Consider the following 15,945-nt stretch of genomic DNA (forward strand, 5'->3'; position numbering starts at 1 on the left):
ATATACACACACACGTCCTACTGGGTTCTGTTTCCCTGGAGGACTGTGAACAATCCGTCACGCCATTCCTAACGTCTCAACTGCAGTCCGTCACCTCATCTCCTAACACCGGGGATGGTCTCAGGGAGGAGTGGCTCAGTGTCTCGTCCATGATGCCTGGGCCCACAGCAGCTGAAGCGCCCACATTCCCCTGACTAAAGCCATAGCAGCCCTGGGGGAAGGGGGAGGGGATAGGTAACACAGTTCAGAAGCATGAGGAAGGTGGACTTGGACCAAACAAGCAGGAGATGAAGGAATCATGAGATCAGTTGCTTATCCTTTCTTCTGCCACCCCTTCTGCACCTTCCGACACACAGTTCTGAGACTCAGCAGTCCCATTCAGTCTCTCTGAAGATGTTCTTCATGACCCAGGACTGAGAAGAGAGAATTACTTTTTTGAGAAGCTACAACCACCTCAATGATATGCCTTCGATCTCCTTTTTGCCTTTCCTGTGCCATTCACTTCTTTCCCCCCTGGCTCTTGCTTCTCTGGGAGTGTATCTCCTAATAAATTATAGAATGTCATCTTTGCCTTAGGCTCTGGTTTCTAAGAAACCCAGCCTCAGATATTCACCCTTTTTCTTCTTCAGTTCATTTGCTTGACCAGGAAAGAGCTCAGCTCTTTTTTGTTGGGAGTGCCCACACATTGGACCAGGAGTGGATACCTAGCCCAAGGTGAAGAGAGGCTGGTCCTGGACCTTTTGTCTGAGGGTCCCTCCCTGAACAAAGATGAGATGAACCAAAAAGCTTCCCTTTCTCAGTTAATTGAAATTTCACAGAGAGAGGTATACTCAACGGACAGTGGTTGTTCGGCAAAGATATTATGGACTGACTGACTGCCTGCCTTATTGAGCTGTGCATTAAATGCAAAGAATGTACCTAAGTATGTGCATGTGAGTGTATGAGAGAGATTTTCTAGACCTTACTTCAGTTGTTCACTATGCTGCTGGTTTTCTTGCTCTTAATCTCCTGTATCCTTTCAGTGAATGTCCCTTTTCACTAGAGCTAGTTTCTGACCAATCTGAATTTAATCCCTTTATAAGTAACCTGCTTGTCCTACCTGGACAGTTTTGTGACATTTTATTTACCTTTGTAATTCAAAAAATTTCCCGGGATACGTCTAACTGTGAGTTTCTTTTCATTAAATTTACCTGAAATGTGGTAAGTTCTCTTCCACTGCATCCTCAGACTTTATTTTCCCCCTGCAGGTCCCTAAAATTTTTCATTATAGCTTTGATTGTTGTTCCTATTCTAATTGATCTTGTTGCCCCTTTGGGTACACATGGAAATCTCAGCGTGATCTGTTCCACCAAACACACCTATTACTTGCCCTCTGTTTCATTTTAATCTATCTTTAATCTATCCTTTTCTGCTTCTCATTTTTTAAATAGAAAGTCATCTAAAAGGTAACAGGGAAAGAACATTTGATGTATTATTAGAACCAGCTAAAATCTTGGATATGGCCCTACCAGAAAGCAGTGCTCGTGATTCTGAGGTTTGCGTTTTTGGTCTGCTTTGAAAGGTTTCCAATGCTTTGCTGGGTGATAGGAGGAACCTTCCAGACAGCTTACAGGTCATCCTCCCCTGGAAAGCTGTAGCACTTCCCTGTTACTCCATCTATAAAGACCCTTGGTCAAAGGATATGCTTTCATGCATTAAACTAAACCACAGAGGGAAACAAATTGAATTTTTACCTTGAAAGTCGATACCATGGGTCACAGTTGAGATATGATCAGCCAGCAGGATGGGACAGGCCAGGGAAGGCCAGGACCGACAATATGGACAGACTAGACGTTGTAGGAGTAATGGGGAGAGGTGAGGTCGGTGGGTATCAGGACAGCATGTAAGAAGAGTTAACCCCAGGGAGGGAAACAAAAGTCAAGATCCCGTTGATAAGGGGAAATGGGAGAAGGCAGTACCCATGAGGAGGAACAGAGAAGCAGTTCAAAATTCATGCAGACAAGACAGTTTAAAGAGTCCATGTGGAGGTAAAGGTAGAGAAGAAGACGCAGGTTCAAGCGCGCAGAACATGCTATCTGAGCCTGGGGCAGTGAGGCTCAGCGCCCATGGAGTGCATGAAGGATGAGGACTTCTGTGTCCATAGACCAGGTAGCTAATGGGGTCAGGATCCAGGCTGAAGGAATTCATAGCCAGAACCTAAAACCCAGGTCAGAAACTGAGTATCAAGGTGGGAGCCAAGCATAGGGGAGGGGTCTGACAATGAGTCTCACTTCATTATTGTACATGCATCGTATACAGCAGGAACTACTCCTGCATTCTTTGACCAGAATGTAGATGGGAGAGTTTTGAGGGTAAGTGACAGGCCAACCAACTATCCCAGGGGAGGTATGGGTCATGAGCCATACTTTCCCTAGTACTGATTAGCAATTGCTAGGTCAGCATCTCCCTTGGAATCCCAATCTGTGTGAGAGGCACTAACATCTAGCTGTATAAATCCAAAAACATTAGGAGGTTTTCTAGTCATTCTCATCCCTTATATCTAATTGGACTCCAAGCATTACCCTGATGCTAAAACCAGACAAAGACAACACTAGAAGATAAAACTAGAGAGCAATATTTCCTATGAATATACATGCAAAATTCCTCAACCAAACCAAATATTGCAACGTATAAAAAAAAGCTATACATCATAACCAAGGGAGATTTATCCCTGGAATGCAAGGTTGGTTTAACATCTGAAAATCAATGCAATATTCCATATCAATAGGATTTAAAAAATGAAAACCAAATAATTATCTCAATAGATGCAGAAAAAGCACTTGACGAAATCCAACACCATTTCATGATAAAAACCCTCAACAAGCTAGGAATAGAAGGGATCTTTCTTGACCTGACATAGAGTATTTATGAACAACCCACAGCTAACATCATGCATCATACTTAATGGTGAAAGACTGAAAACTTTCATCTTAAGAACATGAGTAAGACAAGGATGTCCACTCTTACCTCTTCTATTCAACATTATACTGGAGGTTCTAGCCAGAAATTAGATTTTAAAAAAATAATTGAGGTATCTAGACTGGAAAGGAAAAAGTAAAACTACCCCTATTTAAAGATAACATGAGGGAGGGAGGGAGATGCATGAGGGAAGGGATGTGGGAACAGATGTATATGTATGACTGATTCACTTTGTTATAAAGCAGAAACTAATAAAAAATAAAATTTAAAATAAATAAATAAATAAATAAATAAAGATAGCATGAGCTCATATATAGAAAATCCAAAGCGATCCACACACACAAAAAATTATCAGAGCTATAAATGAGTTCTGCAAGGCTTCAGGATAGAGCCCTCGAGCCACAACTACTGAGCCCACGTGCCACAACTACTGAAGCCCACGCGCCTAGAGCCCATGCTCTGCAACAAGAGAAGCCACCGCGATGAGAAGCCCACGTACCGCAACGAAGAGTAGCCCCCACTCGCCGCAACTAGAGAAAGCCCACGTGCAGCAACGAAGACCCAACGCAGCCAAAACAAAACAAAAAAAGATGAAAAGAGTTCTGGAGATGAAGAATATGATGGTTGCACAATAATGGGAACATACTTAATGACACAATCATACACTTAAAAATGGTTAATTTTGGGCTTCCCTGGTGGCGCAGTGGTTGAGAGTCCGCCTGCCGATGCAGGGGACACGGGTTCGTGCCCCTATCCCGGAAGATCCCACATGCCACGCAGCAGCTGGGCCCGCGAGCCATGGCCGCGGAGCCTGTGTGTCCGGAGCCTGTGCTCCGCAACGGGAGAGGCCACAGCAGTGAGAGGCCCGCGTACAGCAAAAAAAAAAAAAAAAAAAAAAAAAAAAGGTTAATTTTATGCTATGTATAGTCTACCACAATTATAAATTTTAAAAATAAAATGAAACAAAACACCATGACAGGTTGAGAGAGACATCACAGAACAAAGGAAAAAGCTTTTTGCCTGCTTTTTGAACAAGAGAGCCTGCATTTTCATTCTGCGTGAGGTCCTGCCAATTATGTGGTCTTTTGCCCTCCTGTAATAAAAAGTTTCTTTTATTGTCATTCACCTGAAATGCTAGCCTTAAGAGGATGCATCCTCTGAAGCGGTGCCTCTCTCCCCTGACTTAGGAAAGCCGCGGCCTTGGGAAGCATAACCCCCTTCGGAAGGGACAGTGGGAACAGGGTGGGGGGGTCCCCTAAGCCTTTCTTCTCCACTTTCCTTCTAGAGCCGTGGTTCTCACGCCATGGGGTGCAACCCAGCACAGGGGACTATGTTGAAAATGCTGATTTGCCCTCCCACACCCCACCCTGAGATGGTCAAGGGCGAAAGCTGGCCTGGAGGGGGCTGAGGTCAATGTGCCAAACAGAAGGCTCGGGCCGCAGCAGTTCCAGGTGCCAGGCTGGGTCAAGGGGCATTTTGGCCAGTGGTCTTGAGCAGGCAGCAATGGTCTGACATTAGGGAATGATGTGGCCTTGGGCAAGTCACTGTCCTTCTGTTTCTCTCCTGCATGAAATGAGGCTCTCTGAGGCCTCTGCCAGAGCCAATGCCAAGTCAGAAGGTCATCACGCATTTGCAACATGATGTTTGTAACTTGGCCTCTGTGACTATTTTCATCACTTCCCCCTTCCCTGCACTGAAAACTAAGTCAGGCCCTCAGTCTCCTGCAAAACCTCACCCCACCCCCTGGGCAGGTCCAGGGCCACCTCCGACTCCCCTACCTGCAGGCAGGCAGGCATGACATCAAGCAAACAGGGAGCTGGGTGGAGGCCCCCAGCCCTCGGTTCTGGACAGAACTAAGAACCCGACGACCTATCTGACGGACTTACACCAAAGAAAGGAAATGTGTCTTTTAAGAACAAGTGAGAAGCCGATGACTGAAGTCCCAAAGAATTTTGTGGTTGGACCTTTTTTTCTGTTGTTTGTTTTCTGGCACAATCTGTCTCTGTTTCTGAGCCGAGGGCCGTGTTCCCCGTGACAAAGGCCTCTTTCTTATGACAGTTTAATAGCTCCAATGCAGGGGACAGCCCGGACTCCCGCGGGCCAGCGTCTGAAGGCAGCCTCTCAGGAAAGGAGAAAGCTGCTGCTTTCCTCCAGTTGGGGTCAAATTGAACTGAGACAGGCCTAAGGAAAAAAAAAAAAAAAAACCCAAACAAAACCAAACCTGAGCCTCCTTTTGAAATAGGAAATGAAGACCAGCAAAGGGGTGGGGAAGACAAAATGCATCGGGATAGAGAAGAGGATGGATTCAAGAGTCCTGCTCAGAGCTTTCCATCCACCGCAGGAGGAGGTGAAGAAAGCCTAGTGGGGCTTGGAAGATGTGGATGGAGACTGGGGTCTATCGGTCCCCTGTGGCCACTGTAACCAAGGACCACAGATTGGGTGGCTTAAGACAACAGAGATTTATTCTCACGGTCCTGGAGGCTAGATGCTCAAAAGCAAGGTGTCAGCAGGGCCACGCTCCCTCTGAAATCTCTAGGGAAGGATCCTTCCTTAGCTCTTCCAGCTTCGGGTGGCGGCTGGGAGCATTTCTTGGCCTGTGTCACCCTGATCTCTGGTTCCATCACCACATGGCCGTCTCCCCTCGGGGTGTCTCTGCGTTGTCACCCCGGCAATCTCCTCTGTGTGTGACTTTTCTCCTTGTCGAATAAGGACACCAGTCGTATTGGATTTAGGGTCCACCCTAATTCACTGTGACCTGATCTTAACTCTCTACATCTGCAAAGACCCTCCTGCCAACTAAGGTTACGTTCCGGTACTGGGGGTTAGGACTCAACATTCTTTTCTGGGGGATGCCATTCTACTACAACACCATTGTTCTAAGAACCCGGCACCCCCCTCCCCACCTCCCCTTGTCCTGGAGCCTGTAGGCAGGTAACTCGTGCTGGGGAGCCCTAGCCTCCCAGTGACCCAGCCCACCCGTCCGTCCACTTTCCAGGAGGTGAGGCTGGAGGCTGGTCATGACCTAGCAGCCGCCCGGAGCATCTTGGTGCCGTCTCTTTGCAGTGCTCTCTTCTCTCTCCCTCTCCCCTCAGCCCTTGCTGCCTGGAGGCACCGGGCAAGGGTTACGGTTCCCTACTGTGGCAACAAATGCCAGGAGTGATGTGCCACACGATCTTGAACATGTATGTCTGCTGCCAGTGAGGCTGGCTGGAAACCTGCCCCTCCCTGAAGCGCTTTCACATCTGCTTCTGTTTCCCAACTCGCCCAATGAGACATGATTTGAAAGACACACTGGACAGTGGAATCAGAACTCCTAGAGCTGACGCTCAAAGCGCTTACAATGGGAAATTACACACTTTTTACAACGGCGCTGACCTCCTTTGCTACACCACTTTGGGGGGCAGTTTTCAAGCCTCTAGGGTCACAGGAGGCAGGAGGATGTCAGGGTTAAGGGCACAGGCTGCAGGGCCAGGCTGCCTGGGCTCAAATCCTGCCTCTGACCTCACTCCCTTGTGCCTTTGGGCACATCCTGCATCCATAAAATGGGCACAGTGATTTCTCCCTCACAGGGGTCTTTAAGGATTAGTGAATTCCCCAGGAGTCAAGGAGCACAGGATCTGCACATGGAAAGCACTCAGTAAATGTTAGCTTTCGTGACTGTCCCATGATTGCCAGAGGCAAGGGTGGGGTGAGAGAGCCAGCAGGGGCAGAGGTGTTCATTCACGGGCTTCCCAAAACATATCACCTGCCGTAAGCATGACCTCAGGGAAAGTTCCCGGGCTCTGAGTCCTCCCCTTTTTTACTGGGATGGCAGTAAAGACTGAGCAGTGCATGTAAACAGCCCCTAAAGGCAGCCACTAGTGCCACGTGGTGAAGCCACCGATGCACCCAAGCTGCCTGTCTTGGCTGGCCCGGCAAAATGCAGTGCAATCAACGCCAGCAGCCCAACTGAACGCGGCCCACGGCTCTGAAAAGCACAGTTGCTCTCGGCCTCTCGCCGCTTGTAACAAGCTGTCCAGGAAGATGGACCGGGCAGCGATGGGACTAGAGGAGGGAAAGATCTGTGTCACCTCCAGCGCCTGGGAAAGCCACAGAGAAACGACGCTGCTGTTCTCAAAGGGCCTTGCGGGGTCCGAGCCTCCCCTGAAGCCTGCTTCAGGCTAAACAGAGTGCACGTTGTGTAGAGATTGGTCCCCCGTGCCAAGACGGCCAACCCTGTCGCCAGGGACTTGGGTGGAGGTGGCGGGGGGCCGTGGAGGGGGAGGGGGCCTGGCATAAACGGCTCCTTGTGCTGCTGATGGAGAGGGGCTGCCTCTGGGCAGACGCAGGAGGGCACTCAGGGCCTCCCTCCTTGTTCTGGGCGTGTAACTTGTGTGGTGACACGGTGGGGCCTGAGACTGAGTCCAGGGAACTGGGCGTTGCGGGGGGGGCAAGAGGGAAGCAGCAGCTCGTGCCGTCTGGAGGGGGCTGCCCGCTAGAAAACCATCTGCAGAATTCAGGAGGGCCGTCCAGGCCGGGTGCAGAGCAGCCCACTCCCAGTCCGGTCCTGGGTCCCCTGTAGGGTAGAGAAGAGGCTCCAGGTGAGGGTGCGGGATGGACAAATAGCTACATTCACTGAGCAGGCGCAGAGCAAGAGTCAACCAGCACGCCAACTCCACGCTGAGACACGACAGCAAGATCAGCCTGGGAGGGCCAAGGCGGGGTGGGGGGCGACGGAGGAGAGGGTACTAAAGTCTAGTGTCGGGCATGGAGCCCACGCCATGGGAGAGCAGAAGCAACTCCTAGAGACCACGGAGTCCTGGAACCGGACCTCTGGCCTGCGTGCTGGGTCCACACAGACTGTGGAAGCCGCTTCTGAACTGGTTCTCTTTCGGGGTGGGGGGGTGAGGGGGGACAGGGAGCTCTTGTCCTGGAGCCCGGGCTGGGACAGGGGTGGGCTGGGCATCTCTCTGGAGTGTAGTGTCTCAAACAGGCAGGCCAGGAAGCAAACATCACAGCCGCATCGTATACAGCCTTCCTACCTGCCGGCCCTGTGCCGGGGCTTTGCACGTATAAACTCAGTTAATTCTCAGAACGATCTGTTGAGGTAAAAACGATTATTATTCTTATTTTGCAGATTAGGAAACGGAGGCACAGGGAAAAAAAGAAAAAAAAGCAACGCATCAAAGTCACACAGCCGGTAAGTGGCAGAGCCGTGTGTGCAGCAGGTTGCCTCGCTCCGGAATCCAGGCTGTTCCATACCCTCCCCCCCACCCCGAACAATGCACCTACGCAAAAGGAAGCTCAGCGGGAAGCGAGACCTGCCTGCCCACTCCCCGCGGGCTCTGTCACTCAGCCTCTCATGGTGGCCAAAGCACCTCACAGGCCACTAGATGCTCCAGGAAAAGGCTAGGTCCTCAGCCAGAGACCTAGGAACATACCTGGCCCTTCGCCTTACCAGCTCTGAGGCTGTGGACAGAGTACCTCTCGGTGCCTCAACTTTCTTGTCTGTAAAATGGGGCAACTCACGGGTCCTTCCCCCATGAGTCTTCTCATGGAAAAGCCAACAAGAGAATGAAGGGCGAGGACAGCACAGAACGGAGCACACGGCAAGCACACGGCGGAGACCACCTATGCTTGTAACACTCGGCATTCCTGTGGTTTAAGGCCCGAGAGGAAGGGGATGGGCTCTGGGAAGGGCTCCGGCTATGATGATGTTTGGGGAATGGAACTTTCAAGGTTAAAATAAACTCTTGGCCTAATCTGGATCCTTTTGTTTTGGCATAGAAGGTCATTTTTTAAACTCCCTTCCTCAAAGAGTTAAATTTAGAGTTACCATACAACCCAGCGATTCCACTGCTTGGTATGTACCCAAGAGAAATGAAAACCTATGTCCACACAAAAACCTGTATGCCAGTATTCACCACAAAACTATTTGTAATAGCCAAAATGCTGAAACAACCCAAACCTCTGTCAATTAATGTGGTACGGCCATACGACAGAATATTCTTCAGCCATGAAAAGGAGTTACAACACGGCTGAACCCGGAAAACAGGATGCTAAGTGGAAGAAGCCGGACATAAAAGACCACACATGGTTTGATTCCATTTACATGAAATGTGCTGAATAGGCAAATCCATAGAGACAGAAAGTAGACTCGTTTGTGGTTGCCAGGGCCTACGAGGAGGGTGGGAGGGGGATTGACTGCTCATGGGTGTGGGGTTTCTTTTGGGGGTGACGAGAATGTTCCGGAAGCAGAGAGTGGTGACGGCTGCACAGCTCTGCGGCTGTGCCCTGGGAGAAGCGGGTGGATAGAAGGGGAGGATGCAGGAGGCGGGGACTAAGTCGCTGCCAGGTAGGATGCGGTGCTCAGCTCTTTACCGTCCCGTCTGGAAGCCGGCTGGGGTTGACTCTGAGTTTGCTCACAGCTGGGTGACATGCGCCTGCATTCCAGGGCTCCCGGCTCAACGGTGCCATTCGGAGCCAGGTAGGAGGCTTCATTCCTGCTGCAGCATCCACCCTCCATGAACGGCGGGGATGGGGAAAGAGAAGGCAGCCTGGGAGCCATCCCTGTGGGCACCTGGCCTTCTGCCCGGAGTCCAAATGGGGTGGGGTTGGATGGATGGTGACAAGGTCGGAGTCGCGAGCTGCCCTCACACAGGCACTGCTCAGCCACCTCATTCCCCAGAGGGCCACGTCCCAATCCTGCAGCCCTAGCCAACAGCCCCGAGTCCCACGGGCGCCCTAGCTCAGAGCTGGGAGAGGGGGCTTCGCGCCTACCGCTTCTGGCTGCCGCCCCTGCCCTCTGGGAAAGCGGCTGCGCCACATCACGGGGCCTGGGGAGCGCGGGTCCCGGTCCCCTTCCCCATCCCCATCCCCCCAGGGCAACCCCGGGGCCTCCCTGACTGGGTCCTCAGGGCTCCCCGCGTGAGCGCGTGCGCAGCTGCCGGCAGGGGGAGCTCTACCCCTCCCCACGTATGAGCTCCTGCTTTCTTCGCGGCCCTGGGAACAGAGGACAAGGGTCTGGAGTCGCCTGTGTTCCTTGACTTCTCTCAGCTCACACCGCAAACCCCGTTTTGGGCAAATGAGCGTATTTCATGGGTGTCCGTGTAAAGATTTACACCCTGATATTACCCTGTCCTATAGCCCCCATTTCCACACAGCAGTGGGAAAAAAATTAATCAATTAAATTGAGTTTCGTCTCTTCCAGGATCAGATTCTTTCCCAAGCTAAATTGCTCTCTTTTTTGGATAAAACTAGGAATTCAGGAATCAAGATCCCTCCCGAGGCTGTGACTTCCTGTCTCCCCACCCCGAGATGGCTTCTGTGTACACGGAAAGATGACAGGGAAGAAAAACACAAAAGAAAATAATAAAAAAAATCATCCTGGTTTAGAGAAACTGGATTTTCAACATAGATTAAAAGACAGTAGTAGAATAAATTGGAGAGTCAAGGTCATCTTTTTGCATTAGCCAATGGGACTTAACAGACTAATTTGTATTAAGAACATCATTACATATTATTATTGCACAAGGTTTTCATGAATTTGAATGGAGCAAGAAAGAGAGAGAGAAGTAAGTTCCTGTCTGGGGGCAGAAAGGACTTTGTTCTATCCTGAGTTTACGAACTAATTTTTGGTGATTAATACAATTTCTAAGAGAGTGATTGGCAGTGAGCAGCTTTCTCTCAACGCCTTTACTTTGAAAAATATAAAAGGTGGCATTTCTACATCAGTCTTCACATGCCTGGGGGACATTTTTATTGTCCCACAAAGCCTGGTGGTCTTAGAACCACAGATGCAACCCACCTCTCTCATGTGACACACGTGGAAACTGAAACCTCGGTAGTAAAAGCCAAAGACGCGGGCGGACGGCCGGGTGCGTGTTACCCAGAGTCAAGCTATGACGTCCCACTACCGCACGGGGGCACTGTCTGCCAACCATGGCCTGCCCTCCACCACTGCCAAATGCTCTTAATAATTCAAGGTAAGGCGAGCAGCTGTGTGGGAGGACCTGAAAGAAGTTGCGGGAAGGAGCTGTCAGTAGATGACTCTAGAATTCCAGGCAAGGTGGTTTGATGGGTACAAGAGAAGGGCTTGTTTGCATACACTAAAATGGATCTGCTAAAGTGCCACCTGCTATTGCAAATAAGCAACAGTGCAAGAATTTGCTTCCAGTTCTGCTGACGTGATGGAAGGGAGGGGTGGTGGGGAGGACAGCATGGGTGTGGCTGGCTGAGTCAGAGTGTGTCCTCACGCCGGGGTTCCACGTCTCAGGCCAGAGACCACTCTCCAGGGAGCCTAGGCTGGGCTTTGGCTCCCGCCTCCCCGCCGAATGGTGAGACCTAGTTCAGTGGGCAGGAGGGGGTTAAGATGGGTAGCCTTGAGGAAGAGACGGTCTCATCTGGGAACTTGGTCCTGCCACAGGGAGGCCTGGGGACACTGGGAGAGCAGCCTGCTCCTTAAGAGATGCTTGGGCGAACTCTAATGAGAAAGCGCATCTTTTATTTCTCTAAATCCCCTCCCTCCCCCTGCAACGTGTTTCCCTGAATAAACTTGAGCGGAAGTAGGGGGACAACTTGCACAGGTGGATGCACACATACAGGTCTACACCCAGAGACGTACCCATCGACTGCTTGTCCTTGTTTCGAAACAGATGGCTGCTTGGCTGATTCGCAGCTGCTGTCTTAAACGAGCGTTGCTATTTCAGCAGGCATAACTGGTTTAGAAGCCAGGCAGAAAGACATACCTGACTTTTGCTGTACTCTTTGATCCGAGGGGCAAACACACCCCTTAAAATTAATTTTGAGGCCTGCATGTGTAACCCTAAGAGCTATGTGAGGTCTGAATGCAGGCTAAGCTACCAGGCATCCTTTACTAAGTGTCTGGGTGTTGGTTAGCAGTGGCTGGTCGGGGGGCTCAGCAGAAAAAAAAAAAAAAATCCAGCCTGTGCTCTGTGGCTTCCGCGTGGTGCGGCGTGAGGCGTGCGGCCAGCGTCCTCTGCCCGAGCCTGCTCCGGGATACCTGCGGTACCTGTCAGTCAGGGTGTGCTGTTGGATTACAAACGCCTCTCGACTTGTGCTTAAGTCAAAGCTTAAGTAGGAAGCAACGCGGGAAGCGAAATGTTGAAGCATAAATCACCTCGCTCTCCCTGCTGGTTTGAATTATGCCTGCGACCGAGTTAAGTGAGAACTGAGGGCATGCTTCCTCTCCGGAGCACGCGTGCTCTGGATGTAATGACACTTCAGAAAGGAAAAACCGCTGAAGCAGCCAACTCCCCAAGGACGGGAGGTCTGAAGAATTTCTTTGCGGTGAAACCCAAAGAAATTGCTGTGGGACCAGATCAGAAAGAAGAAAGCTGGGTTTCCCTTGAACTACAGGCTGCCCTTTGCTGGCTGAGCCTCGTCAACCTTCAGGGGATGTTGAATTCTGAAGGGATCCCCCCACGATGTAGGCTATCTAGTGCAGGAGGAAGGTGGACCAGGTGGAAGAGGGCCGGGGGCGGGGGCACTCCATATAGGTGATGAAATAACAACATCAGAACACTAGATGGCAGCAGCCGTACACAAACTATATGCTGGGGACCTACCTGTCCTCTTTCCTGGTGTCAGAGCCTTTGATGGGGAACTTGGGCATGGCTGTGTTCCAATAAAATTTCATTCACAGAAGCGTGTGTGGGCCAAATTTGTCCCACACGCCATCATTTGCCGACCCCTCTGCTAAATGAACAGAGAACTCTCTCTGGCTCAGCTAGCTTGGTCCACACGTCCCAGGCATTTGCCAGCCAACTCTTTTCTTTTCCCGAATCCATGCAGACACCCATCCCTCCTTCCCTCTCAGCCCCTTTCAGCTGCCTATGTGATTACTTATGGCTCCCGAACTTGAATTCTCCCTCCCACACGACAACAGAATCGGTTGACAAATGTTGCCTGTTCTGCATTTAAAACGCTTTCTTCCCATCAATCTCTCTTCATTCCCACCATCATCAACTCATCCCTTATCTTCTTCGCAGCTGCTATAACACATAGCAGTGGTGTCAACAGCATCTGTTCAATTGCTGGGTCCTTCACACGGATCTGTCTACCTCTTCCCCCCAAAAGTATTCCATTGAGCCAGATTAAGGTTTAAATCTCCTCTTGGGCTTTAACATTGCTGGGCACTGGAACCCACCAAGGCTGTCAGCCTCTTGCTGAAGAACGCACTTTTTCTTTGGTCTTCAGTCTTACTTCCACAAAGCGCCAAACGAATCCCATCTCGGTGACATCACCCACCTGCCAGCTCGCAGTACTAACTGCCCTTATCACCTCCGCTTCTCCAGATGGACAGCCGCCAGGCTCCTGTTTTAAGGCCACCCATTCTATGAAGCACCCCTGAGATGGGGGAAGACCTTGCCCTTTGTCCACTGGTTTCTTAGGTAATTTGGTTTGCAGCCCTCCCTGTGCTCATCTTATGGCACCTGAGGGTTTCACTGCCCACTAACCAATTATTTTAGCTATCTTTTTTGTTATTGACTTTCAATCACATTGCACTGAGGTCAGGGTGTGGTCTGAATGGTATTTATCTGGGGGTGTTCTGACTTTCTCTGTGGCACAGTACTGTAATCAGTTTTGCGATTTGTTCTGGGATCTCTGTGGCACAGTACTGTAATCAGTTTTGGGATTTGTGTGTATGTTACACATGTGCTTGGAAAGAATGTTTAAGTTTTTCTAATTGCTGGGTTGGGGGTCTACATATGTCCATTATGTACATTTGCTAACGCTTTATTTTATCAGTGTCAGATAGGGGAATGGTACTCCCCACCATGACTGCAGTTTTGTCTGTTGTGCCCTGCAATTCCGACAATTTTTCTTGAGCATTTTGAGGCTGATGTTGCTAGAAGCGTACAGATGCGGGATCATTCTGTCATCCCGGTACATTGTTTCTCTTTTCATTAAGTACTGACCTTTATTCTTTCTGTGGCTGTCTGCCTTAGAGTCAGCTTGGTCTGATACTGAAATTGTAATACCTGCTTCCTTTTGATCAGCATTCACTGTGTGTCTTTTTTCATTCCTCTACCTGCCACCTTTGCATGTTGTGCTTTAGGTGTGTCGCTTGTTAATTACATAGCATTGGAATTCTAAAAAGCAAAACCTCGCTCTTTCAAAAGATGTATTTAATCGTCTGGTGACTGTTTCTGCACCCTTCCCCTCAGTATTAGCCTGTTTTCTCCTTTTTTTTCTCCCTCCCTCCCTCCCTCCTTTCCCTCCCACGAAACCCTGGTCTGCAGCATGAGCTAAGGGCGGAGAAGGCTTACAAGCCTTGCCTGGGGGCTGTTCTGAGTTTTACCACTGAAGGGTAAGGTCAGAGGAATTTGAAAGGAAGAACCCAAATCACAAACTATATATGGATTTGTAAGTGGGGAAGACAGGCTGAAGGAGAGGGTCTGCATGAGGTCACCCTCTTTCCCTCTCTGTGGCCTTCATGGACATGCTCTCCCTCCACCCCTACTCCTGATACCCTGGACACAGTGGTGATGGGGGCAGAGCTCTAACGGCTCTGCCCACCAGCTGTGACGGGGGTGGGTGGAGTGTAGGGGCATAAAAACCCCCAAGGATGCTTGTTTAACAGAGGGTTTTATGAGGCTGAAAATACCCAGTCCAGCGCCCCAGCCCGATCCCAGCTGGAGAGTCCCGTTGAGGGTTTATGTAACTCAGAGAGGATCTGTCTGGTCTAGGGAAGGGGGGAGTTGGGTTGGAAAGGCTTTCGCTCTGCTTTCTTCAGAAACATCAAGATTACCAGAAAGTGCAGGTGATAGAATAGAGGGACATGGGAGTTGACATCTTGAGGTTGCAGGAGACATGGTGCCACCAGACAGGAAGCCTGGCCCGTGAGCGCAGGGCATGGGGCTGGGCTGTCACTTGCCGGCACAGACATTTCTGGAGCACGTGCAGCTCCCCGAGTTCTGGGAGGACCCGGCCCTTGGATGCTTAAGGGGTCAGCCCCACAGGGCATGACGAATCACAATCAGCCCTGGATTTTGGTGACATTTCTAACATTCTAAAGGCTTCTCCCCATCCACGGCTCCTGTGATTTTCGCCATAGGCATCTTGTTACTGATGACCCTGGAGTCAGGGCGAGGAAGTGACTTGGGAGTCCGACAGGCAGGAAGAAGAATTGAGAACAGAGAAGATCTCAACCTAGAACTGCGCCAGCCCGCACACGTGTTCGGGGCTTCGTGGAGCAGACACGTCCCTCAACACGAAGCATTAGAATTCAGTGACTACAGCGACACACAGGGGCCCCAGAGCAGCTGAGGGAATCGAGAAACGGAGGTGATGGGGTGTAAAGAGGCCCCACGCAAGGCTGGGAACGAGGGAAGAGGGGAGAAAGGGATTCCGTGAGGAATTAGATCCTGGCAACCATGATCCAGACACAGGGCAGATCATTAAAGGAGGTAGTGCCATTGCCTTAGGCGGGTAAAAAGTAGAGTTTGAGATTATACCAGTCAGAGGGCAGTGGAGTGAGAAATGTGTGGTTTCGATACAGAAATCAGTGGCCCCTGGACCATCTCTTTGACCCGAATTATGTTTTCAAAATAATTGTGACTTCGAGCACCTTCTAGACAGCGTGTGTGCGTCTGTTCGAAGTTCACCTCTCTTCTCGCCACTCCCAACTGTCTCCACCTGCCTGTCTGCACTTACTTGTTACCTCTTAGTTCTCTACAGGCATCTGAGTTTGCCGCCCTTGAACAGAAGGCTCCACCCGCCCTCCTTCAGCCTGGAGGCTGTAGTATTCGTGGTTTTGTGGGCACAGGTGGACCAGGTAGCTTATCTCTGTGATGCCTCTTTATGGTCCCAAGGCTGTAGCCTTATCTAGGCCCTGTAATTCAACAGAGGGAGAGGAAAGGAAGAATCTACAAGGCCTGCTGATTGTCTAGGGAAGACGAGGGGAAATAGGAAGCCGAGGACGACGGTGAGTTTGGCTTGGTCGACCGGGTACCAGGTGATGAGGGGGTTTTGCATGACAGCAGA

General features: G+C 50.4%; 1 protein-coding gene across 6 annotated transcripts in view; it reads right to left on the reverse strand.

Moving 5' to 3' along the window:
• The window catches only part of SLC39A11 (solute carrier family 39 member 11), a 382,284-nt gene that overhangs the window by 57,163 nt on the left and 309,176 nt on the right, over positions 1–15,945 (reverse strand). Inside the window, exon 8 of one of the 6 annotated variants that reach the window (XM_081220294.1) lies at positions 8,932–9,457. The exons of the other annotated variants lie outside the window; for them this stretch is intronic. Coding sequence (XP_081076420.1) covers positions 9,307–9,457 — 151 coding nt within the window. The 3' untranslated portion in view covers positions 8,932–9,306. Of the gene's footprint in view, positions 1–8,931; positions 9,458–15,945 lie in introns of those variants that run through there. 6 annotated transcript variants of the gene reach the window in all.

This window comes from Mesoplodon bidens, assembly GCF_964165515.1.
Source record: "Mesoplodon bidens genome assembly, chromosome: 19".
NCBI classification, from domain to species: domain Eukaryota; kingdom Metazoa; phylum Chordata; class Mammalia; order Artiodactyla; family Ziphiidae; genus Mesoplodon; species Mesoplodon bidens.